Source organism: Nothobranchius furzeri, chromosome 5, assembly GCF_043380555.1.
Source record: "Nothobranchius furzeri strain GRZ-AD chromosome 5, NfurGRZ-RIMD1, whole genome shotgun sequence".
Taxonomy (NCBI): domain Eukaryota; kingdom Metazoa; phylum Chordata; class Actinopteri; order Cyprinodontiformes; family Nothobranchiidae; genus Nothobranchius; species Nothobranchius furzeri.
The window spans coordinates 82,493,187-82,518,417 of NC_091745.1; the positions used below are offsets into that span (position 1 = coordinate 82,493,187).

Below are 25,231 nucleotides of genomic sequence, written 5' to 3' on the forward strand. Positions count from 1 at the left end.
TCGCATGTGGGCAAGAAAAGCAGATTTGATGCACTTTTGCCTGCAGTGTGAACATAGCCTAATTTTTCAATAATTTCTAGATGTGTGATTTGGGAAAGGTTTACTTGGAGATAAAGCTTCTTTCTGGAGTATTTCTCTTATCTGATGGCACCATCTAGTGGCTGACAAGCATATCTCATACTGCCCGTTTTTTGAAGATGTTTTCATGTTTCTGTTTATAAATGTTCTTCTGTAGCCGACAAACTGAGCTAAAACACGTTGTTTTATGAGTATTATTCTCATGTCATGTTGTGCTCTCATATATTTGTATTTTAGAGACTTACTTGTCCGTGAAAAGTTCATCAACTCTGCATCAGCTGAGGTATTCCTTAAATTTGAAGCAAGTAAGCGGTAGTCTAACGCTATTGGTTATTTCTGGTCGGCGCCCAGTTTCCTACTGCACGGAGCTCTGCGGGGCAGGGGGCGTGCGTAGCAACAAAAAAAGGACTAATTGCTTACATTTTATCACAGTACATGATGAGATAATCACTTTTACGGATTTCTGACAAATCATACATAATTTCTGAAAGGGCAAAACTCTGGAAAGCTGTTTAAGTGCTTGCCCTGTAATCGGAAGGTTGCAGGTTCGAGCCCCACTCAGTTTGTTGTTGTTGTTGTGTCCTTGGGCAAGACACTGAACCCCCCTTGCCTGCTGGTGGTGGTCAGAGGAACCGGAGGCACCAGTGCTCAACAGGCCTCACCGCTGTCAGTGCACCCAAGGGCAGCTGTAGCTACATCGTAGCTCATCCCCACCAGCATATGAATGCATGTGTGAATAGGTGATTGTGTTGTGAAGCGCCTTGGAGGGGGGTTCCTCGAAGGCACTATAGCAAATACAGGCCATTTACCAATAAAGCTGTGGTTACATTTTTTTTAAACTGAGTGCAAACTGTTACACTAATATTACTGGTTAAATTTTAACAGTTTTTTTTACAGTGCAGAGTTACTAGCTGATTACCAATATGTTCATAATTTAAAATCTTGTCTAGATATTGTGCTTGGACCTAAAGACTAAAGCCTTGGGTTATGTGTGTCAACTCAGGAGGTGTATGAGGCGTTAGAAAAGCAGAAGCATCTGATGAAGTGTGTGCTGGAGGACCCTTGTCTGAACCGGCTGCGTCTGGAGGGAGGAACACAACTCGCTCGAATCAGGAAGGAGGAGACAATTAAGAATGAAAACTGCAGGTACATCTGAAGAGCAATACATAACCTATTATGATTAATATTTGGACTCAACTTAAGTTTGGACTTTTCAGGGACACCATCGACATGCTGAACAGTCTGTACAACCAGGTTGATGAAGAGGTTCACACACTCGTGATCTTATCCAACAAGTCACAGAAACAGTTAGAAATGCTGCAGGAGGTGCTTACATTTGAGGAGCAAACACAGCAGGTGGCAAATTCACATCCTGGTTCAGCCTCTAATATAATACCAACCTAACCAACTCCTTTTCCTTCCAGATAAAACACTGGTTTAGTGTGGCAGCAGAGAAGCAGCTCATACCTCTGGAAACAAAGAGTCTGTCTTTGAGCAAAATTAAGGAGATGAAAGAGAACTTGGACCAGTTTCTGGAGGAGTCAATGGTAAAGAATTCTGCAAAAATATTTCCACATCAGGTTTGACTTTACGTGCAAATTTTTAAAAAGACTGTTTGTGTTCATCTTTCTGACAGCACCAGCAGAAACTTGGTCTACAACTGATGAAAGAGTCTTCAGAGTGCCTCCCAGGTTGTGCTCTACTGGATTTCAAACAACATCTGAGTTTCATTCTAAGCAGTGTGGAGGAGAGGAAGGCTAAGCTGGAGATCCTGACAAATCTGTATGAATTCTATGATTCTGTAAGTATCAGGCAGGGTTCTGTGAGGCATCCTGGAAAACTTATTTGCATTTGTTATGTTGGAGAAATCTAACAGATTTTATTGTGTCTGTCATGGAAGGAAAATGCCATAATTCTATTTCGAGTAACACTAACAGAAATCAGGTATTTATGGTTTCAGTACGTTATTATCTAACTTGGTTTAGATAAATATTAGCTTCTTTCACAAAACAGCAATTCAAACAAGTTAGGAGGGACTCTCTCAAGGCGGTTCACAGACTACACACATCACTAGAGCTGCTAAATTTCCTTTCATTTATTTTAAATGCTTAAAGTTACAACACTTCAAATACTGGATAAAAACATTTAAAAACATAAAGTTCAAACAAAAAGATTTGTAAATTAAAACAGAAGGCGTTCAAAAAGGGAGGAGGAAGAACCAATGGTTTATCCAGTCCTGTCCCAGTAACCCATTACAGGTGCTGGCCAGTAAATTAGAATATCATCAAAAGGTTGAAAATATTTCAGTAATTCCATTCAAAACGTGAAACTTGTACATTATATTCATGCAATGCACACAGACCAATGTATTTCCAATGTTCATTACATTTAAATTTGATATTCATAAGTGACAACTAATGAAAACTCCAAATTTGGTATCTCAAAAAATTAGAATATTCTGAAAAGGCTGAATATAGAAGACACCTGCTGCCACTCTAATCAGCTGATTTACTCAAAACACCTGCAAAGGCCTTTAAAAGGTCCCTCAGTCTTGTTTTGAAGGCACCACAATCATGGGGAAGACTTCTGACTTAACAGCTGTCCAAAAGACAATCATTGACACCTTGCACAAGGAGGGCAAGACACAAAAGGTGATTGCTAAAGAAGCTGGCTGTTCGCAGAGCTCTGTGTCCAAGCACATTAACAGACAGGCGAAGGGACGGAAAAAATGTGGTAGAAAAAAGTGTACAAGCTCTAGGGATAACCGCACCCTGCAGAGAATTGTGACGACAAACCCATTCAAAAATGTGGGGGAGATCCACAAAGAGTGGACTGCAGCTGGAGTCAGCGCTTCAAGAACCACCACGAGGAGACTCATGAAAGACATGGGATTCAGGTGTCGCATTCCGTGTGTCAAGCCACTCTTGAACATGAAACAGCGCAAGAAGCGTCTCGCCTGGGCCAAGGACAAAAAGGACTGGACTGATGCTGAGTGGTCCAAAGTTATGTTTTCTGATGAAAGCAAGTTCTGCATTTCCTTTGGAAATCAAGGACCCAGAGTCTGGAGGAAGAGCGGAGAAGCACAGAATCCACGTTGCATGAGGTCCAGTGTAAAGTTTCCACCGTCAGTGATGGTGTGGGGTGCCATGTCATCTGCCGGTGTTGGCCCACTCTGTTTCCTGAGGTCCAGGGTCAATGCAGCCGTCTACCAGGAAGTTTTAGAGCACTTCATGCTTCCTGCTGCTGACCAACTTTATGGGGATGCAGACTTCACCTTTCAACAGGACTTGGCACCTGCACACAGTGCCAAAACCACCAGCACCTGGTTCAAGGACCATGGTATCCCTGTCCTTGATTGGCCAGCAAACTCGCCTGACCTTAACCCCATAGAAAATCTATGGGGTATTGTGAAGCGGAGGATGCAATACGCTAGACCCAACAATGCAGAGGAGCTGAAGACGACTATCAGAGCAACCTGGGCTCTCATAACACCTGAGCAGTGCCACAGACTGATCGAGTCCATGCCACGCCGCATTACTGCAGTTATTGAGGCAAAAGGAGCCCCGACTAAGTATTGAGTGCTATACATGCACATTCTTTTCATGTTCATTCTTTTCAGTTGGCCAACATTAGAGAAACAAACATTTTTTCATTGGCCTTTAGAATATTCTAATTTTCTGAGATACCAGATTTGATGTTTTCATTGGTTGTCACCTATAAATATCAAAATTAAACGTAATAAACATCGGAAATACATTGGTCTGTGTGCATTGCATGAATATAATGTACAAGTTTCACGTTTTGAATGGAATTACTGAAATATTTTCAACCTTTTGATGATATTCTAATTTACTGGCCAGCACCTGTACATGTTCTAAGCTGCATTGAATAGTCGTTTTTAAAAATTAATATCAATACACAAGCATGCCTACACCATTTTAACATTTATATCTGTACAAGTGTGCATGCATGTGCATACCTTCACAACTGTCAGTGTACAGTTACAAAAAATCTGCAGCACATCTGGGCCATCGGCTGACCATGATCTCAACATATCAGCGTCGGGGTCAGCAATAGAAAACAATGTCGGTCAACCTCTAATACACAGCATCCCTGAAGTCATGAATGTATGAGTATGGTAAGTTCAAAAAGTCTCTCACATCTTCAGGCGAGCCAGTGGACGGAGCACTGTCAGAAATACTTCCGTCAGCTGAGTCTGGACAGCTCAGATGAAATAACTTCAACCACCGCAGATCAGATTCTGCAGCATTGCTGCACTGAGGCATCTAAGTTCTCCATGGACAACTTCAGTACGCTCAAAAACACGGTCCTTTCACTGGAAAGTCCTCAGGAGCTGCAGCAGTGGAATTCTGTTTGGCACAAATGCCAGCAGACCAAACAGCAGCTGGAGGAAATTGTAGCTCGAGCTGAAGTGGATGCTTTGAACACCGCAGAGAGTTGGATTGTTATCCCAGAACATTGTGGAGGTAATCGGTGCATACCTGGGGTCATCACACCTCTGACTTTTGAAGAAAGTCTAGTTCAGTCTAGTTCAGCATCATTGCAATTTCCCTTCTCTCCTGATGGTGAAAACAAACTGGGACAGAGCTCATCCACATATGATGACACGGACAGCAACTGCACCATTGACTCAGCTCTCTCCTGTCATTTGGAGCCCATCTACTCCAAAACTATGCGACTCCACAAGCAGCCAATGAAAAAGATCATGAAGAAGACTATGAGCGTCGAGCTGGTCCCAAGGGGCAGTAGCCACTCAGATGTCAGCTACATTCATGGCTACGAAGGGGCCCACATCAAAGGTCTGGAGGTGGCCAGTAATGTGTCTGCAGAGAAGAAGCTGCAAAGGGCCGATGGGATGAGTTCAGCATTGGGACGCAGCCGCAGCATGCCCCCACCTTCCAGGACATATAACAGACGGAGCTATGGAGATGGTACAAAACAGAGCAGGTGAGGACATCATCAGCTGTGCTCTTGGGACTATGCAAGTCTGTAAATATAATCAGTCTCACTCCTTGTTCACTTTTCGTTTTCCCCAGTAAAGTTCAGCACATCATGGATGAAATGATTTCCACTGAGAGGGAGTATGTTCGCTCTCTCAGCTACGTCATCAAGCACTACCTCCCAGAGATGGAGCGCCTGGACTTGCCTCAAGACCTACGTGGGAAGCAGAGCATCATTTATGGGAATATGGAGAAGCTGTGGGACTTTCACAGCCAGTTCTTCCTGAAGGAGCTGGAGGCGAGCGCTGACTCACCACTGTCCATCAGCAGCTGTTTTCTGCAACATGTGAGTCCCTGACCTGAAAAAGTGCTCTGACACAGGACTCAAAAAAGTTAACCATTTATTTTTATTTTGTTCTGTTTTCATTCAGATTCATGCAAAAATGCATATAACAAAATCAGTTTTAAAGCTCTGATTCACTGAAAAAACATTTCTAATTATTATTTTAGATTTTAATTGGTCACTCTGAGTTTTTCATGCAGGCTGAATGAAATCAAATTCACTATATTTATCCATTAGGACTTTCATTTGCAGATAAATGTCAGCACAGTCCATAAAGCACTATCAAGGCTCACACACACACACACACACACACACACACACACACACACACACACACACACACACACACACACACACACACACACACACACACACACACACAATCAATTTAAAAGGAATTTAAAAATAAATTAAACGGATTAAAAGGAATACAAAAATGCCCACAGCTTTGTTTGATCCCTAGGTCATTTTCATATTAGAACCGCCAAATTTGACTTAAAATGACTAAGCAATCTTCCAAACTGCTTTTTAGGCCCGAGCAGCGAAAGCGCTACGAAGGCCTCTTGTTTTTGCTCTGATTATTACTATTCTTTCATTTTTTGTTTTTCCGTGCCCCCTTTGAACAGCTTTTTGGGGACCTTATCATACCCCAAAACTCACAATATTTTGCGAACTTGTCAGACCTGGTGAAAAATTTGATATTTTAAAGGTCCCAAAAAAATCGCAAAGAAAATGGCTGAACAGCGCCCCCTAGAAGGTGAAAAATACCCCTCTCCATAAAGCTTAGTTTATCGTACAGTTATGAAATTTGGTACACTTGTAGTACTCAACCATAGTCAATATCAAACAGGAAGTCGGCCATTTTGGGTTGAAATGGCGATTTATTGTCATTTTTGCCGTTTTTAGGGTCCGTTTCTGATTGGATTGCTCCATCATTTTTCACACGATCGTCTCAAAGATTGTGTAAAATTGCTCAGAAGGGATGCGCAAACAAAATGAGACAAGGATTCTGAGTTTTCGTATATGATGAAGGGGCGGGGCCAGGCCTCGAAGTTTGACTACTCGCCAAAAAAATTTAAATTGCTATAACTTCATAACTGAATGGAATAGAGTTACCAAACTTTCTGTGGTCATTCATCATTCACCCACAAAGTAAATTGAAGCGTCGATTGATGACATCACACAAGCCCCGCCCCCTCAGGACCAAAAAGGTCAAGTTTTACTGTGAAAGGTCCCAAATTGCACCATTTCACTTAATCACCACAAATTTGTAGCTGGTGACTCAAGACAAGTGGGCGTTGCTTGGCGTCACTTTATGGGAGTTTTCGGCAGAGGGCGGGGCTGTGGCGGCGCGGCGAAGTCAGGCATACCGCCGTGGCCTTACATTTGTCTCCCATTTTGTCATTTCTAAAGATATCGTCACAAAACTTCTTGTGAGGGATCCTAGTCCGGCCCCCCAAAGAATCTGATGTGAACATCTGGTGGGCGTGGCCTATTTTCTGAAATAGCGCCCCCTTGGACCATTTAAACTGTCAGCCCCAAGCCATGCTTTGACTGAGGATTACGAAATTTGGTACACTAATGTGGAGTCTCAGGACCTACAAAAAAGTCTCTTGGAGCCAAGTGCAAAGTCGCACAGGAAGTCGGCCATTTTGGTCCAAGTACGCGATTCAGTGGTTTTCGCACACGTTGTTTGGAGAGTGATGTTCCGTCGTCCTTTTCACCAATCTCCTTCAAACTTGTGCTATATACTCTTAAGACATAGGGGAAAAAATTCAACTGTCGGATTTTTCAAAAGTTGAAAGGTGTGGGCGTGGCTAAGCCTCAAACTTTGACCTGTCGCCACGCCACTCTTTTTTTCACAGCTCCCTACTGGACTCCTTTTACCTAATCAGCAAGAATCTCTGACAAATAGTAGTAGACAACGTGAGGTCACTTGGTATCCAGTACTGGCAGGTTTCAAAAAAAGGCGGGGCTTTGGGAGCATGGCGAAAATCGCCATCACGCCATAGAAATACGTTTGCCTCTCATTTGTTCAGTTATCGTGATATCGCTACGAAACCTCTGGTGAGTGATCCTAATCTGACCCCTAAGAGACATAGATAGCTGAAATGTGTGGGCGTGGCCTATTTTCTGAAATAGCGCACCCTAGGACCATTTAAACTAATAGCCCCAAGCCATGCTTTGACTGAGGATCACGAAATTTGGTACACTTATGTGGTGTCTCAGGACCTTCAAAAAAGTATCTTGGAGCCAAGCGCAAAGTCTTACAGGAAGTCGGCCATTTTGGTCCAAGTACGCGATTTAGTGGTTTTCACACACGTTGTTTGGAGAGTGATGCTCCGTCGCCCTTTTCACCAATCTCCTTCAAACTTGTGCTACATACTTTTAAGACATAGGGGGGAAAATTCAACCGTTGAAAGGTGTGGGCGTGGTTAAGCCTCAACATTTGACCTGTCGCCACACCACTATTTTTCACAGCTCCCTACTGGACTCCTTTTACCCAATCACCAGGAATCTCTGGCAAATAGCAGTAGACAACTTGAGGTCACTTGGTATCCAGTACTGGCAGGTTTCAAAAAAAGGCGGGGCTTTGGGAGCATGGCGAAAATCGCCATCACTCCATGGAAATACGTTTGCCTCTCATTTCTTCAGTTTTCGTGATATCGCTACAAAACTTCTGGTGAGTGATCCTAGTCTGACCCCCAAGAGAAATAGATAGAGGAAGTTTGTAGGCGTGGCCTATTTTCTTAAATGGCGTCTGCTAGAGCCATTAAAACTGTCAGCCCCAAGCCATGCTTTGACTGAGGATTACGAAATTTGGTACACTAATGTGTTGTCTCAAGACCTACAAAAAAGTCTCTTGGAGCCAAGCGCAAAGACACACAGGAAGTCGGCCATTTTGGTCCAAGTACTCAATTTGGTGGTTTTCTAACACGTTGCTTGGAGAATGATGCCCCGTTGTCCTTTTCACCAATCACCTTCAAACTTCTGCTATATACTCTTAAGACATAGGGGAAAAAATTCAACCATCAGATTTTTCAAAAGTTGAAAGGTGTGGGTGTGGCTAAGCCTCAAACTTTGACCTTTCGCCATTACATCATTTGACTTATTAACTCCCATGTGCATGATCAGATCCATATCAAACTTTGTCTGTGTGATCATTGACCACATTTCAAGACAATGACAATGTGGACAGCTGACATTTTCTAAGCCCCACCCCCTGACTGCAGGAAGTCTATTGTTTTATGGTGAAATGCCCATATTTGTCCCCTCTAATTTAGTCAAAATGACACTAAGGTCATGCACTGTGTTCATGATGCTGTAATAACCATTCAGATTTGATAGCTTTCCAGATAGGGAGGGGCTTTGATGCCATGGCGAAACATGGCGTGACGTCGTGACCTTACGTTTGACTGTAACTTCCACAAACAGCCTCTGATCTGCCCGAGACTGAACATGGCAATGAACAATCATGCCCTTTAGCCAATGAGGCCCAAACGGTTGGTGAATGTTATATAATGTCACCAAAGCTGACCTCAATGGGACTTTTCTGTAGTTGGTCACAGCGCCCCCTAGATAATGTTATCCTTCGATAACTTTAAAAAACATGGTCAGAATATCATTAAAGTTGGTCACTGTCATCACACCACCAGTGTGGTAAAGATAGAGGATTCCCTAGTGGTGAGACATAAAATATAATGGTGGGCTCAAAGGGGATGCTGAGTCAGGGTGAGGTGCGGACAAGGTGACCGTTAGCAGTTTCTGGTGTCGGGGTGGTCGACGTTTCTGTTTCGCAGATGTAGCCTGGTGCCCCGGGCTGCCGGCCAGGCCGGAGCGGCGCGGAGCTGCGAGGGCCGAACGACGCTGCTTGCAGCTTTAATTCATTTTATTCTTCATCATTGCTTATTCTGTGACTTAAAAAATATATAAAGAAAAAAATATTTAAGATTTCATTTTCAAATAACACTCCAACAAATGTGTAGCAAAATTCTATTAGAAACGTCAAATTTGAAAATGAAAATGCAGAAATGCATTTTCATTTTACAACTGCTAAGTGTGACTAACAATTTAAAAGAAAAAGCAATCCTCTAAACTGCTTTTTAATTTTGTTCTTCATCACTGCCTATTCTCAATCAATCAATCAATCAATCAACTTTATTGTCACTTCAGCCATATACGGTTTGTATACAGTGAGGCGAAACAACGTTCCTCCAGGACCAAGGTGCTACATGCAACATAAATTTACAACATGAAAAAATATAAGAAAAATAAACTATCTGATTAAGGACAGAACATGAGTGTGTTCGCGTGTTTGTGTGCGTGCGTGTGTGTGTGTGAGTGTATGTGCATGCATGCGTTTATCAGTCCAGTCCCTTTTCGTTGAGGAGACGAATGGCCCGTGGGAAGAAGCTGTTGCACAGTCTGGATGTGAGTGCTCGAATGCTTCGGTACCTTCTTCCAGATGGCAGGAGTGTGAAGAGTGTGTGAGAGGGGTGTGACCAGTCAGCCACAATGCTGGTGGCTTTGCGGATGCAGCGTGTGGTGTAGATGTCCTTGATTGAGGGGAGGGAGACTCCTATGATCTTCTCTGCTGTTTTCACTATCCGCTGTAGGGTTTTGCGGTCAGAGATTGCACAGTTCCCAAACCAGGCAGTGATACAGCAGCTCAGGATGCTCTCAATAGTTCCTCTGTAGAAGGTGGTTAGCATCGTTGGTGGAAGCTGGGCCTTTCTCAGTCTTCTCAGAAAGAAGAGACGCTGTTGGGATTTCTTGTACAGGAAGCTGGTGTTGAGGGACCAGGTGAGGTCTTTGTCCAGGTGAACTCCCAGGAATTTGATGTTGTTGACGATCTCCACAGAGGAGCCGTTGATGCTCAGTGGTGAGTGGTCACTCCGTATCCTCCTGAAGTCAACAACCATCTCTTTTGTCTTGTCAACATTCAGAGACAGGTTGTTGACCTTACACCAGTTTGTTAACCTCTGCACTTCATCTCTGTATGCTGACTCGTCGTTCTTGCTGATGAGACCCACCAAGGTTGTGTCATCAGCGAACTTAATGATGTAATTTGAACTGTGTGTTGCTACACAGTCATGAGTCAGCAGTGTGAACAGCAGAGGACTGAGCACACAGCCTTGTGGGGCCCCCGTGCTTAGTGTGGTGGTGCTGGAGGTGCAGTTCCCGATCCGTACTGACTGAGGCCTTCCAGTCAGAAAGTCCAGGATCCAGTTGCAGAGGGAGGTGTTCAGGCCCAACATGCTCAGTTTTCCGATCAGTTGCTAGGGGATGATCGTGTTGAATGCTGAGCTGAAATCTATGTACAGCATTCGAACATGTGTGTCCTTCTTGTCCAGGTGTGTGAGGGCAAGATGGAGTGCAGTGGAAATGGCGTCATCTGTTGAGCGGTTATGGCGGTATGCAAATTGCAGTGGGTCCAGTGAGGGGGGCAACAGGGTCTTGATGTCTGTCATGACTAGCCGCTCGAAGCACTTCATGATGGTGGGTGTAAGTGCAACAGGACGGTAGTCGTTGAGACAGGACACAGAAGATTTCTTGGGCACTGGGACGATGGTGGCGGCCTTAAAGCATGTGGGAACAACGGCACTGCTCAGAGAGATGTTGAAGATGTCGGTGAGAACATCCGCCAGCTGTTCAGCACATTCCTTTAGCACTCTGCCCGGGATGTTGTCTGGACCAGCAGCTTTACGTGGATTGACTCTGCGTAGAGTTTTCCTCACCTCTGCTGTAGTGAGACACAACACCTGGTCGTCCGGAGGAGGGATTGACTTCCTTGCTGCCACGTCGTTCTGCCTGTCGAACCGAGCGTAGAAGTTGTTCAGCGCATCAGGGAGGGAGCCGTCACCATCACAGGCAGGTGTTGTCGTCCTGTAGTTGGTGATGGCTTGTAGGCCCTGCCACATTCGCCGTGTGTCGCCGCTGTCCATGAAGTGCTTGTGGATCCTCTGGGCGTGTGCGCGCTTCGCCTCTCTAATGGCCCGAGATAGTTCATTTCTAGCTCTGCTAAGCGCCACCTTATCTCCCGCTTTGAAGGCAGAGTCTCTGGTTCTCAAAAGTGTGCGCACTTCCGCAGTAATCCACGGTTTCTGGTTGGGTCGTGAGATGATGGTCTTGGAGACAGTGACGTCATCGATGCATTTGCTGATGTAGCTCGACACCGATGACGTGTACTCCTCCAAGTCAGTAGAGTCGCCGTAAGTTGCAGCCTCCCTAAACATGTTCCAGTCAGTGCACTCAAAACAGTCTTGAAGAGCAGAGGTGGCTCCTGCCGGCCAGGTTTTCGCCTTCCTCAGAACCGGTTTTGCTCGCTTGACGAGTGGTCTGTATGCTGGAATTAGCATGACAGAGATGTGGTCTGAGTAGCCAAGGTGGGGGCGGGGCTCTGCCCGATATGCGCCGGGGATGTTTGTGTAAACCAAATCCAGCGTGTTTACCCCTCTCGTTGCAAAGTCCACATACTGATGGAATCTAGGAAGCACTGATTTGAGATTTGCATGGTTGAAATCTCCAGCAACAATGAACAGTCATCTGGGTGTGTGTTTTGCAGTTCGCTGATGTTTGTGTACAGTTCTCCTAACGCTTCCTTAGTGTTAGCGCCAGGTGGAATGTACACTCCGATAATGAAAACAGTGGTGAATTCCCGTGGTAAATAAAATGGTCTGCATCTGACAGTCACAAACTCCACCAGCGGTGAGCAATAGCGAGAAGCTAGCAGAGCGTTCTTGCACCATTTCTCGTTGACGTAAACACTCAGGCCGCCACCGCGAGTCTTGCCGCACAGAGCTACGTTTCTGTCAGCTCGAAACGAGGCCATCCCGTCCAGCTGAATAGCGGCGTCCGGTACTCTGTCGCTGAGCCATGTCTCCGTGAAAATATAGACACAGCAGTCTCTGGCCTCACGCTGCGTAGCCTGCTGGAGTCGGATGTAGTCCAGTTTATTATCCAGGGAGCAGACATTGAACAAGATGATGGACGGGAGAGCCGGCCGGCTAGGGTTTGTTTTTAGCCTGTGACACATTCCCGCCCGCTTGCCGCGCTTACGCTTCCTCGAGCATCGCTTCCGATGTCCCCTCCTCCGGACGCCAGCATCAGGCAGCGATGAGGCATCGATGAGGCATCGAGGCCTGGTGCGCGGAGGCCTGGAGGCCTGGAGGCCTGGTGCACGGAGGCCTGGTGCGCGGAGGCCTGGTGCGCGGAGCAAGCCGAGTTCTCGTAGCGTTTCCCGCAGCTCCTCTTGGATATCGTTGTCCGGGTTTTGAAGGTAGCAAAGTGTCTGGCTGCTCTATGTACAGGCACCAGTACCGACGATATCCATAGTAAAAAATAAGAAAAATAAGGTAAGATAAAAAAAATAAAATAAAAAAACTGTGACTTAATGAAAAGGATAGAGAAAGGGAAACTGCTTTTTCTTTTTCATGCTCGCCCTTCATAAAGCGTTTCATAGTTCAAACTGAGTTGGCTATCCCGAGCGGCCGGGAGAGTGACGTCAGTGTCCGCCTCGCTCTTCTGAACCCAGTCTGACCTCATCGCACTTTGCATTTAGTACACTAGGGGGCGGTGTATACATAGACACAAAGAAAAGGCCCTGCGTTGGCTGTGTGAGAACCGGAAATGCAGCCGCGATCTAGGACCGGTTCCCTTGGACTGTAATGGAAGGTAATCCCCATAGACCTAGCCCTTAAGTTTGATGTGCAAATAAACATGGCTGTTCAGGCGTTCTTTTTCTATTTGAGACGGCTCTCTATGATAAAGCCTCTCTTGCCAGAAGTCCATTTGGAAACCGTGGTACTCACTTTTATCATGTCCCGCCTCGACTACATTTTATGATGAGTCAGGCTGAAACTGCTCGGCTCCAACTTGTTCAAAACACTTACCAGGGAGGGGTCACATTACCCCAGTGCTAGATTCTCTGCACTGGCTCCCGGTGTACTTTCGGGCAAGATTCAAGATCCTCCTCTATGTGTTCAGGGCACTGCAGAGCGCTGCTCCACCATATCTAGCAGCATTGTTGCACAGGCATTTCTCCTCTCAGGCCCTTCGCTCTGCTGGGCATGAGTAGCTGGAAGTCCCGCTCTCTAAACTGAGATCAAGGGGGGACCAGGCCTTCTCGGTAAGAGCACCAACCATTTGGAATGAGCTCCATCTAAAGCCGGTCGTACACTGTGCGACTTTTTCACTCGTGGCACTCAGCTTCAGCTCAAACTGTACGACTTTCTCGCAGGGCAGATCTCACGAGTCATGCACTCACACTGCACGACCCAGTTCTCGGATAGGACCTGACTGCTCACACTGTACGTCTGGTAGCAACACGTCGGCCCTAAAAATATGTTAAAAATAGCAGTTTTTACTCAACACGTCAGACTTTTTTGTCTTTTCTTGCCTGCTGTCCTTCGGGAGTGCTGCAGGAGGACACACAGGGATTTATGGGGGTTGGATGAGGAAAACGAAATAAAGACAATAAATCTGTGTTTTGTGATCAGTTTAATTTGACATGAACACGACAAACACGCTTTCTTGACAATCTTTGTGAGTTAAAAAAACGTGTAGAAATAAAAACGAACAGCGTGTGTTATTAGGGAAATAGCGTGCGAGCGGTGTTGATGCAGGATTGCGCATGCGCCGTGAGCGGTTCTGATACTTTTTGGGTCGCTGCTGCTCGCAGCACCGCTTCAACAGTGCGACATCCTCACGAGGGAATATTAAATACGCCAGAAGTCCATGCGAGCTCACGACTGCTGATCGGTAGCTGGTCACGTGGTGTTAATCGCCTCTCGTAACCCCCTGTACACTACACGACGCTTGGCGCGAAACTCGCCCCGACCTCGTGGATTCTCGCACGAGTGGAAAATCGGCTCAAAAAAGTGAAAAAGTCGCACAGTGTACGCCCGGCTTAACAGTAAAGCAAGCTCCATCTCTCCAGGTGTTTTGCTTGAAAACTAATTTTTTCTTATGGTAAATGGCCTGTATTTGATATAGCGCCTTCTCGAGTCCTGGAACCCCCCAAGCCGCTTTACAACACAACCAGTCATTCACCCATTCACACGCTGGTGGTGATGAGCTACGATGTAGCCACAGCTGCTCTGGGGCGCACTGACAGAGGCGAGGCTGCCGAGCACAGGCGCCACCGGTCCCTCCGACCACCACCAGCAGGCAACGTGGGTTAAGTGTCTTGCCCAAGGACACAACGACAGCGACAAACTGAGCGGGGCTCGAACCTGCAACCTTCCGATTACGGGGCGAGCGCTTAACTCCTGTGCCACCTCCGCCACACTAAGCTGTCTCCCAACGCCACTGACATTGGCTTTTGTATTTTACCTGCTTTGTAAATAGTTTATATCAGTGTTTTTCTTTTTGTTGCTTTTATGCTATTTCTCTCTCTCTCTTTTTTTTACTAATGTGATGTCTTTCTGATTGATTGAAATCTGATTGAAATAAGAGCAATACTGCTACTTTTAAATATATTCATAATATGAACTTTTAATCACTGCACTTCCTAAATAAGTGAAAGTGAAACTTAAAGGACAACTTGGATGTGTTTCCAACTATTTCAATGCTTTCCTGAAAATTATTAGATCGGGACTCGGTATTAGCCGATACTCAAATCAAATGGATCGGATCGGGATCAAAAAGACGTGATCAGACCATCCCCAGAATTCATTCCTATTAGAGACCATTGCAAATGTGTTGATTACACAAATTAACCACACCTTCAAATTAATATGGTGAAATATATAGTTTTTTGTTCCTTTTTTCCTCATTTCTCCATTGCTGTTTGTATGGATATGTATTTCAGTCCTCTGTAGGAATCAGACTGAATATCTGGTGGGTCATCTTGTGAATGTACAAACATTAAAAAGCAGAGTCATTCGGCATGTTTTCCAAACCGTAATGAAGTGTTAGCATACTTTCTACATTAGTCAGTGTTGTAACTCATTAATTTGGTGTGCAGGAGGATCAGTTTGGAATGTACGCCCTATATAGCAAGAACAAACCTCAGTCAGATGTTCTGCTCAGTAGCCATGGTAACAAATTCTTTAAGGTATGTTTGGAAACTACTCTGGTTACATTAGTCTCATAGTAACCAGGGTCAAGATATTAGATGCAAACATGAGAAAAATGAAAGAAATAGAATTATTAAACAATATTCACTGTGTTTTTGTCTTTCAAGAATAAGCAGATGGAACTCGGAGACAAGATGGACTTGGCATCCTATTTGTTGAAGCCCATTCAAAGGATGAGTAAATATGCGCTGCTACTCAAAGATTTGATAAAGGAATGCCGTCATTTCCAGGAGCAGGAGCTGAGGGACCTCCAAACTGCAGAAGAGATGGTCAAGTTTCAGCTTCGTCATGGCAACGACCTGTTGGCTATGGACGCTATTCAGAGCTGTGACGTAATTAAAACAACACAAGAGTCTTAATGTAATGCTTAGTGTGACAGTGAGGGAGCACGGAGTTCACTAGAATTATTTTTAAAATTGAAGTCATCTTGTGTTTACAGTAGAGTGAGGTGAGAAATTAGTCTGTTTGTTCTGACACATGTGGGTGGCCATGGTTCCTCTCCAGGTGAACCTGAAAGAGCAAGGTCAGCTCCACTGTCAGGATGAGTTTATCGTTTGGTGTGGACGCAGGAAATACCTCCGCCACATCTTCTTGTTTGAAGACCTCATCCTCTTCAGCAAGACCAAGAAGACAGAGGGAGGATATGACATTTACATATACAAACAGTCCTTTAAAGTAAGTATTCCTGCTTTATTTATCATTATTTATTTATTATTTCTCATAAGGAAGCAGTAGCTCAGGAGGTGGAGCGGGTTGTCCAGTAATTGGAAGGTTGTAGATTTGATCCCGGCTCTCTCCCGAGAATTCGGCTGTTGTGTCCTTGGGCAAGACACTTAACCCACATTGCCTGCTGCTGTTGGTCGGAGTGACCGGTGGTGCCTGTGTCAGTGCTCCCCAGGGCAGCTGTGGCTGCATTGTAGCTCATCATCACCAGCGTGTGAAAACGTGTGTGAACGGGTGGGTGATTTAAGTTAAGCTTGTCTGTTTATTCTGCACAGACAGCAGACATTGGTATGACAGAAAATGTTGGCGACAGTGGCCTTCGTTTTGAGATCTGGTTCCGCAGGAGAAAGCACCAGGACACCTTTATACTACAAGCTAGCTCTGCAGATGCCAAGGCTGTGTGGACGGCTATTATTGGAAAGATTCTGTGGAGGCAAGCCCTCATAAAAAGAGGTAGGTCAATGTGTCAGATGATGGAGTCACATGAAAAAGCAGAGTTCTGGGAATCTGTTGCTGACAGGTGAAATGGAAGCCACTGGGGCAGAGAGCAGAAAGTAAACAACTGATATAAGACCTGCAGGGGGTTGTTAATTGCATCCATAGCCTCAGCTCTTTTAGCTATTTTAGAAAGATCATGCACAGCTAATGGATGCACATTTAGAGGGTGTTCTTCAGCTCGGCTCAACACGTCAGTTTTGTTTCTGTTTGACAGTTGTTGAATTTCACAGCAGGTCACGGTTTACAGTCTGATGCTAAACTGTAAGCTTCAGGAGAAGATGGTACCTTGTCTGCTGGGAATCTTTGGGTTCTTTGTTGTTTATTTCCTAAGTAGTACAAATGCTTTATAATAACGTAATTTCATTCTTTGTATATCCAGAGCTGCAAATGCAGGAAATGGTTTCCATGGGGATGGGAAGCACACCTTTCATGGACATCAAACCCACTGAGACAGCTATTAGTGACAGAGCCATTGACTACATCATGAAAGGAACAGGTGCACAGTTCTTCTTTGTTACTCTCTAAATAGTTTTATTTTCAGTAGCGATGGGAACTTTTTCTTAGCTCACAGAATAGGAACCAGCTCTTTCGGCTCCGAAACAACTCCTCACATTTTTTGTTTCTTAAATTCATTTATTATCAATAAATATACAAAACTGTGCCTAACTTGAATTACTAATATACATTACATCAAATGTTTATTATTTAAATAACTTGATTTATTCAACATGAAGCAGAGTGCTACAAAACACATTTTAAATGACAAAAACAAGCTCTGTAGGTTGAATAATTATTAACACTGCCTGTTGGATACAATATTTTCTCTTTGCAAATTCCAAACTCTGCTTTTAAAGTGACAGTGTGTATTTTTTCCTGGCGATAGGGGGCATTAGATACATAAATCATTGCAAGCAAGCTGTATTTATATGTTGGAGTAAGTCCTTACCAACGGAGTCCCCCGTAGGGTCAAAAAGCCCCGGGGAGTGCAAACTTCAGCAAACTGACAAGCACATCAGACTCCCTTTCATCACTGGCAACGAGTGAAGAGGTGAATGTGTAAAACAACATTTATGAATGCTGAAATTTTGGGACTACTTTTTACAAATCATTAAATGCATTTTGTCCTCAAAGGTTCCCATAGAAGGAAACATGGCGTCTAATATGGCGTTGCCCAGAAACTTAGGCTACGTTCACACTGCAGGCAAAAGCACATTAAATCCGCTTTTTCCCCACATGCGAGCCATATCTGATTTTTTATAACGTCTGTTTCAAGGTTAGGAATTAAAATACAACAAATAATGTGAACGAGAGGTGGAGGTGCAGCTGGAGTGAAGCGTCTCACCGGTCTCTGTCTCCATGAAGGGACGGGGGTCTCCGTGAGAGGGGGATTCTCCATGAATGAATTATTACCAGAACATTTTCGGTGAATAACAATTCAGGGAGACGGTGGGAGCAAGGAGCAAAATAGTTTACAGTTTTTAAAACAGTTTCCAGCCCAAATGGAACAGGTGTGAAATGTTTCACTGACAATTTAACCACAGGATCAGGATTACATCACAACTCCGCCGCTCCTGGTTTCGGCTCCACTGAGTGTGACTTCTTGTCTTCTGCGCATGCGGATCGCTTTGGTGCCACACAGCGTTCACACTGGAGAGTTTGATGTCGCATTTCAGTCATAGTGTGAACGGCCACGTATGTTACTGTAGTGTCCAGAAGTGGTCAATTTTTCATGTACAGTTTGACCTCTTCAGTATCTGGTCATATGGAGACAGGAGTCTACATTTGTTGCCTTTAATCTGCCAGATCCTGCCATTCCATCAGCTGGAGTCCGGGCCTCTCTGCAGCTCGGAACACATGATAACATATTGTCACAAACTGTTTCCGTTTCAAGGCCTAAGCTTCCCCTTCTCGCTCCTACCGGACTCCTCCTGCCTCTGAATAAAAGTGAACATTTTCAGCTCATGAGTTAATTAATCATGAAATGAAATGAACAATATGGTTAAATAAAATGTTTTCATTAATCTGTGCCTAAGTTAATGAGGTTGAAATGAATTTTAATATTACAATGATCAGTAATGTTTGGTTTAACAAGTGAATCATTAATGTTCATAAGATAAAGTTAAAGTAATTTTGTGCACATAGATATTTTCTTATCCACAAATCAGAGCACCTTCTGTCTGAAAGAAGGCGTGATGTTCTGAGGTTTGTTTGTTAACACCTCTTAACATGGCACGTTCCGATTGGCCAAGTAAATCATAATATGAGAATATTAAAACAGGATCACTTGTGGAGGGATTCAGCATTCTGTTAGTTTGAGCAGAACTCCGGACTGGCCACCGGGGGAAAACTCCAACCACCGCACCTCTTGACAAGCTGTTAACGCTGCTACAAGCTACAGCTGACACAGCAAAACGGTTCCTTCAGCTATTCAGAAACAACTGTTCTAGACGCAAACGATTTCATCTATCTGTTGTGACTCGGGAGACATCCTAGGACTGACTTGGTTGCATTGAGGTTTTCCTACGAGCCACGTGCATGTGGGGTCACCGACTCCTTGACATCTCGGATCCAAACGGGGTCTCCAGGAACGGGTACGTAGGCATGACATAAATTGCGTCTGATGCCGTTTTGATATGAACCAACGTCATAGTTTAATGCAGACCAAATTCTTTTCACACCCAGAACTCAGCTTCTTCTAGACACAAGGTTCTGATAAAAACACACCATTCAATCACCATACATCACATTCCCTCCACTTAGGTTCATCCATCACAGTCGTCTTATTTAACTTGTCTCGTTTATTTCGTACCTTTTATAAACCTGACTGCCTGAATTGATACGAAGTGTGTTATGGTCACTAAAGAAGTAAAGAATCCTAGAATATTTTGATTAAACATTCAAAGACTAATAAGGTTGATATTCTATATTTATATAGAATATCACAGCTTATTGGTCATAAGTAGAGGTAATATATTAAGCTTAAAAGCAACTATATTAACCCCCAATTTCTTACACTATGAAGCCGCCAATATTTTTTAACAACTGGGCATCATTTAATACATTTTGGTGGATATTTACAGAGATTAACAGTAAAAAATACATATTGTCACTTTAATTGTCACTGTACTTAAAATGTGTCCAAATCTTGGTGCCTGTCCTGTTTTGACTAATTATCTCACCTTTCTGTAGCACTGTTTGTTTTTCTTTTGTCTTCTTTCAGTCCCCACCAATACTTACCATCCTATAAGGTTAACGTTATACAGTGGTGTGAAAAACTATCTGCCTCCTTCCTGATTTCTTATTCTTTTGCATGTTTGTCACACAAAATGTTTCAGATCATCAAACACATGTAACCGTTACTCAAAGATAACACAAGTAAACACAAAATGCACTTTTGAAATGATGGTTTTTATTATTTAGGGAGAGAACTAAATCCAAACCTACATTGCCCTGTGTGAAAAAGTAATTGCCCCTGAACCTAATAACTGGTTGGGCCTCCCTTAGCAGCAATAACTGCAATCAAGCGTTTGCGATAACTTGCTACGAGTCTTTTACGGCGCTCTGGAGGAATTTTGGCCCACTCATCTTTGCAGAATTGTTGTAATTCAGCTTTGTTTGAGGGTTTTCTAGCATGAACCGCCTTTTTAAGGTCATGCCATAGCATCTCAACAGGATTCAGGTCAGGACTTTGACTAGGCCACTCCAAAGTCTTCATTTTGTTGTTCTTCAGCCATTCAGAGGTGGATTTGCTGGTGTGTTTTGGGTCATTGTCCTGCTGCAGCACCCAAGATGGCTTCAGCTTTAGTTGACCAACAGATGGCCGGACGTTCTCCTTCAGGTTGTTTTGGTAGACAGTAGAATTCATGGTTCCATTTATCACAGCAAGCCTTCCAGTTCCTGAATCAGCAAAACATCCCCAGACCATCACACTACCACCACCATATTTTACTGTTGTATGATGCTCTTTGTCTGAAATGCTGTGTTACTTCTACGCCAGCTGTAACGGGACATTTGCCTTCCAAACAGTTAAACTTTTGTCTCATCAGTCCACGAGGTATTTCCCCAAAAGTCTTGGCAATCATTGAGATGTTTCTTAGCAAAACTGAGACGAGCCCTAATGTTCTTTTTGCTTAACAGTGGTTTGTGTCTTGGAAATCTGCCATGCAGGCCATTTTAGCCCAGTCTCTTTCTCATGGTGGAGTCGTGAACTTTGACCTTAAGTGAGACAAGTGAGGCCTGCAGCTCTTTAGAAGTTGTCCTGGGGTCTTTTGTGACCTCTCGGATGAGTTGTCTCTGCGCTCTTGGGGTAATTTTGGTCGGCTGCCCACTCCTGGGAAGGTTTACCACTGTTCCATGTTGTTGCCATTTGTGGATAATCAAATCAATCAAATCAAATCAAAGATACTTTATTCATCCCAGAGGGAAATTAAAGTTTCAGTACACACAATTCAGAGATCAGACATACATGGGCAAGACACATGACAAGAATTGGTGACTGTGGTCATTCGCAACCCAGAGTCGCGCTACCTTAGTAGAGATAAGTTAACTTTAACTTTATAAGAGGGTAACATGAGGAATTGACTCGGGAGAAGGGAAAAAAGGGCACTTCATAGCTACTCTCCCACCAGGGAGGGCAGCTTTGCTCTGCAAAAAAACACCTCAAATAGATATGCAACAGACTTCAGACAACATAACATGAGACTCCTATAGGAAGGCAGGGGGGGCTGGGATCCTGTTTCCCCCAGCGAGAGCAGCCATCTACGGCGCTCAGCCACTGTAGCCACAGGTGGGAGGGAGATCTCAGGAGAAGCGTAGAGCACATTGACACATTGACTCCTGCAGGTTGATGACCTCGCAGGGCTGAAGTCCCCCAATCCGAAGGCGGGGGGGGGGGGGGGGGGGGGGGGGGTTTCACAGCATCTGTCTGCATTCATTCGTGGGGGTTTGTTGTTAGCATCTCGAGGCTGCTCTGGCGTCAGATTCGGATAACAAGACTTTGTTTGGGTCAGGCAGAGATAATTTTCCTCTCTGCCTTCAGTCTTTAAACTGATCATTCCAGTCCTTCAGTGAAGCCAGTTTGGGATTTTAAACTTGTCCATACCGTCTGATGACCCTCTCCGAGATGACCTCCATTTTGCACACTAATACTGGTATCGCAGCTAGAACATTGTCCAGCTTACGATTCACCTCGAGTAACGTCCCAGTCTGTGAGGTTTCCACATGGACGGTGCTTTCCGTGGGTGCGGGTCGCCCTCCAATCGCTCCCATCTTCCCAAATTTCCAGAAAACCAGATATCCTCTCACTCCAATCAGGAGAAATCCAGTGATCATCAGGCCAAATATCCACACGTCTTCGACGTTCTCAATGGACAGCTGGGAGAGGCATACGATCTTCCACTCCCTCCAGGAATCCAGCATATACCCCGCCGGGTGTGTCCCCTGTGGGCATGTGAGAGCCCCCTTCTCCATTGTCATTGTTGGAAAAATCTTATCAATCGCGATGCATGACCAATTTATCAAATCTATGGTTTAAAATGGGGTTTCTCAGAAGAAATGCAGAGAAGCGCTCTGTGTGCAGACAGGACAAAGAGCCTTGGGAAAAAAAGATAAGGGAGCAAAAAGAGAAGCGTCTGTACTCTGCGAGGGCCAGGAAGAGAAGTGGTTCGCTGGAGTCCCAAAGCTTTAGAAATGCCTTTATAGCCTTTACCAGACTGATAGATCTCAATTACTTTTGTTCTCATTTGTTCTTGAATTACTTTGGATCTTGGCATGATGTCTAGCTTTTGAGGTGCTTTTGGTCTACGTCTGTGTGTCAGGCAGCTCATATTTAAGTGATGTCTTGATTGAAACAGGTGTGGCAGTAATCAGGCGTGGGTGTGGCTACGGAAGTTGAACTCAGTTGTGGAACACCACAGTTGGGTTATTTTTTAACAAGGGGGGCAATTACTTTTTCACACAGGGCAATGTAGGTTTGGATTTAGTTCTCTCCCTAAATAACAAAAACCGTCATTTCAAAAGTGCATTTTCTGTTTACTTGTGTTATCTTTGAGTAATGGTTAAATGTGTTTGATGATCTGAAACATTTTGTGTGACAAACATGCAAAAGAATAAGAAATCAGGAAGGGGGCAGATAGTTTTTCACACCACTGTAATTGCCCCATGCATTTTGTGCACTGCCACCCCTCTTCCTGCTTTCACAGCAATTGGAGGTGCTCTGCAACACACACCCTTCCTGTCTCATGGCAATCAGAGGCACACTGTGTGTGTGCATTGTAGCGGAATATAGTTGGTATATTCTTACACTTTATTAAGGTCCAGATATTAATCTTTGGACCGGGCACTTAGAATCAAAAGAGGTTGTTTTTACTACAGGGAATTTTATTCAAACACCTTGTATTGAGTTAGAGACAAGAAAAGAGAGAGAGAGATGGGACGTTTAAGAATATTTATTTTATAATTATTCGAAACAATTACCAGGACTAACTCTCTAATGATGGATGCAGATGAATGTGAGCTGAAGTGTTGGTGTGTGTGTGTCAGTTCAGAATCTCCATCTGACCGAGGCGAGTCTGAGGGCAAGATGTTGTTTTGTTTAACTAATGACGATGGATTTCAGGAGGAAGACATGAGACGCCATCTATGCCGATCTACGTACCGTACCGGACCTCTGTGTTAGATCCGGATGCCAGGTCCTCGTCCCTCCTTGCGCTGGAACTGGTGAAACAGCGTCGGCAGCACGACAAACCAGTCTGTGGATCGTCTCTCGGTACAACGGCAGATTTCAGCGTCACGTAGAGACCCCCCCCCCCCTTTATTGGGTCATAGAGTTCAGCTTTTATTCTGAAGGAACCGTCGTCTTGTTGATAAAACGACAGAATTTTCCAGCTTGACAGTCCTCAGCTTAAAAGTAGAAAATACAGCTGGCCAGTCTGTACTTCACTTAGCGATGATGGACATCAGATGGATTTGAGAGCTGGTTGAACTCACGTTGGAACTACGTTGAAACTTGCGGTGGAACTGAATTAAAATGGCGTTGTTCTGTTTTATTAAGCTTAGTTGTTTATGATTCTTAGCCAATCGGAGTGGACAGATTAACTAAACACCACAGAGCTCTGCCACACATCAGAAAGGAAGTTCTGATTGGATGAGGGAGCAATGTGTCATGTGTTTACCTTATGTGGATCAGGATGTCTAGCTTAGTTAGCCCAAAGTCCTGTTGTTCATTAAACACATAAATCATAACATTGTGATTTCACAGATCGGTCACCTGATTATTATTGACCAACAGTTGTTTTGATTAGCTTTATTAAAAATAAAGTTCTTTGATTAACTAATGAAAAGCGTTCTTCGTCCTTCTTCTGTCTTCTTTGCTGGAATGTAAACATCAGAAGCAAGCGCACGACCTTGGCAATTCATGCACACTGTCACTGTGTCAAAGGGCAGCTGTTAAGGGCAGAAATGGCATATTCATAACGCTACAGCATGCATGTGCCATGTACGCACATTTGGCCATCTTCATTTTGGCAGATACCCGGCTAGGTGTGGACAGGGCCTAAGACAGTTTAATCTGTGGCTATTTATTTTTACCTTCTTTCCCTTTGCAGAATCTCCTACGATGGCGTCCATTGCTGTGTCATCCTTTGATCACTGCACTGCGTTCAAGAGGCCCCACTCCACCATCTCCACCAGTAGCACATCCTACTCCAGCAGCCAGCCATCCTCCTCTCTCCTGGGCTTGCTCAATCTGCACCTGTACTCCTCACCCTCCTCACCCTCCCACCAGTACACAGACCCATTCCTGATGTGCAGAACTGAGTCTTTCATCCAGCGGCCTTACGACTGCATTGAGGAAGATGAGCTGGAGCAGGACACCACCTGCAGCCAGTCCTCTATAAGTCAGTGCATTCTTTATCGGAAATATAAAACATTTATTTTTTTAAATTCAGATTGTCTTTCTTGGCACAGCCACTGGGAGGCGCTAAACAACTTGATACATGACAGTGATGACCTTTAACCTTTCCTGTTATTTATTTTTTCTCTGTTTTTGTTTCAGTGACTGGGAATTCAGAGACCTCCCAGTTTAGCTCCAGTGAGAGTGTATCAGGCTGGAGTGTTCTCACCATTCCTGACCAAACTGGCATTATCATGGACTCTTACAACCACGAGTCCTCCTCCTGCTCCTCCACACCTCCTTCCTGTGTCTCCTCTTCAGGAGGAGCTCTAATCACAGGGCACACTGTCATGTAATAAACACAACATTGGATTTGATGGTTTTATTAGTGATACATTTAATTTAATCTTTTGCTTTTCTGAGATCTTTCCTCTATAATCTTTAAAATGTAATCACGGGATTCTGTTTGTTGTTGGATCTATGTTCTTTTTCTGCGTATTGTTGTTAGGTGTGGTTAAACCATAAAACATGTCTTTGTTAAAACACCAGAGTCTAACAGCTCCTCCCAACATTGTTTTTTTTTCCTGTCAACGCAACTTCCATCATTTGAGCTGCATTAGAAGTACTATTTACTAGCTACAACTATAAAAATTAATGT

General features: G+C 44.2%; 1 protein-coding gene across 3 annotated transcripts; it reads left to right on the plus strand.

The window, feature by feature from the left end:
- Positions 1–986: 986 nt before the first annotated feature.
- Positions 987–24,945, plus strand: LOC107374152 (pleckstrin homology domain-containing family G member 4B). 3 transcript variants are annotated; one of them, XM_070551276.1, is made up of 13 exons: positions 987–1,224; positions 1,296–1,434; positions 1,503–1,625; positions 1,715–1,879; positions 4,247–5,046; positions 5,136–5,385; positions 15,350–15,439; positions 15,569–15,793; positions 15,966–16,136; positions 16,460–16,637; positions 17,062–17,178; positions 24,287–24,577; positions 24,736–24,945. In XM_070551276.1, the coding sequence occupies exons 1-13, from the start codon at positions 1,118–1,120 to the stop codon at positions 24,927–24,929; spliced, it is 2,850 nt and encodes a 949-aa protein (XP_070407377.1). In that variant the 5' UTR covers positions 987–1,117; the 3' UTR covers positions 24,930–24,945. The 3 variants fall into 3 exon arrangements, with proteins under 3 accessions (XP_070407377.1, XP_070407378.1, XP_070407379.1); XM_070551277.1 differs by lacking the exon at positions 15,350–15,439; XM_070551278.1 differs by lacking the exon at positions 15,350–15,439 and having other exon boundaries at positions 15,692–15,793.
- The last annotated feature ends 286 nt before the right edge of the window (positions 24,946–25,231 follow it).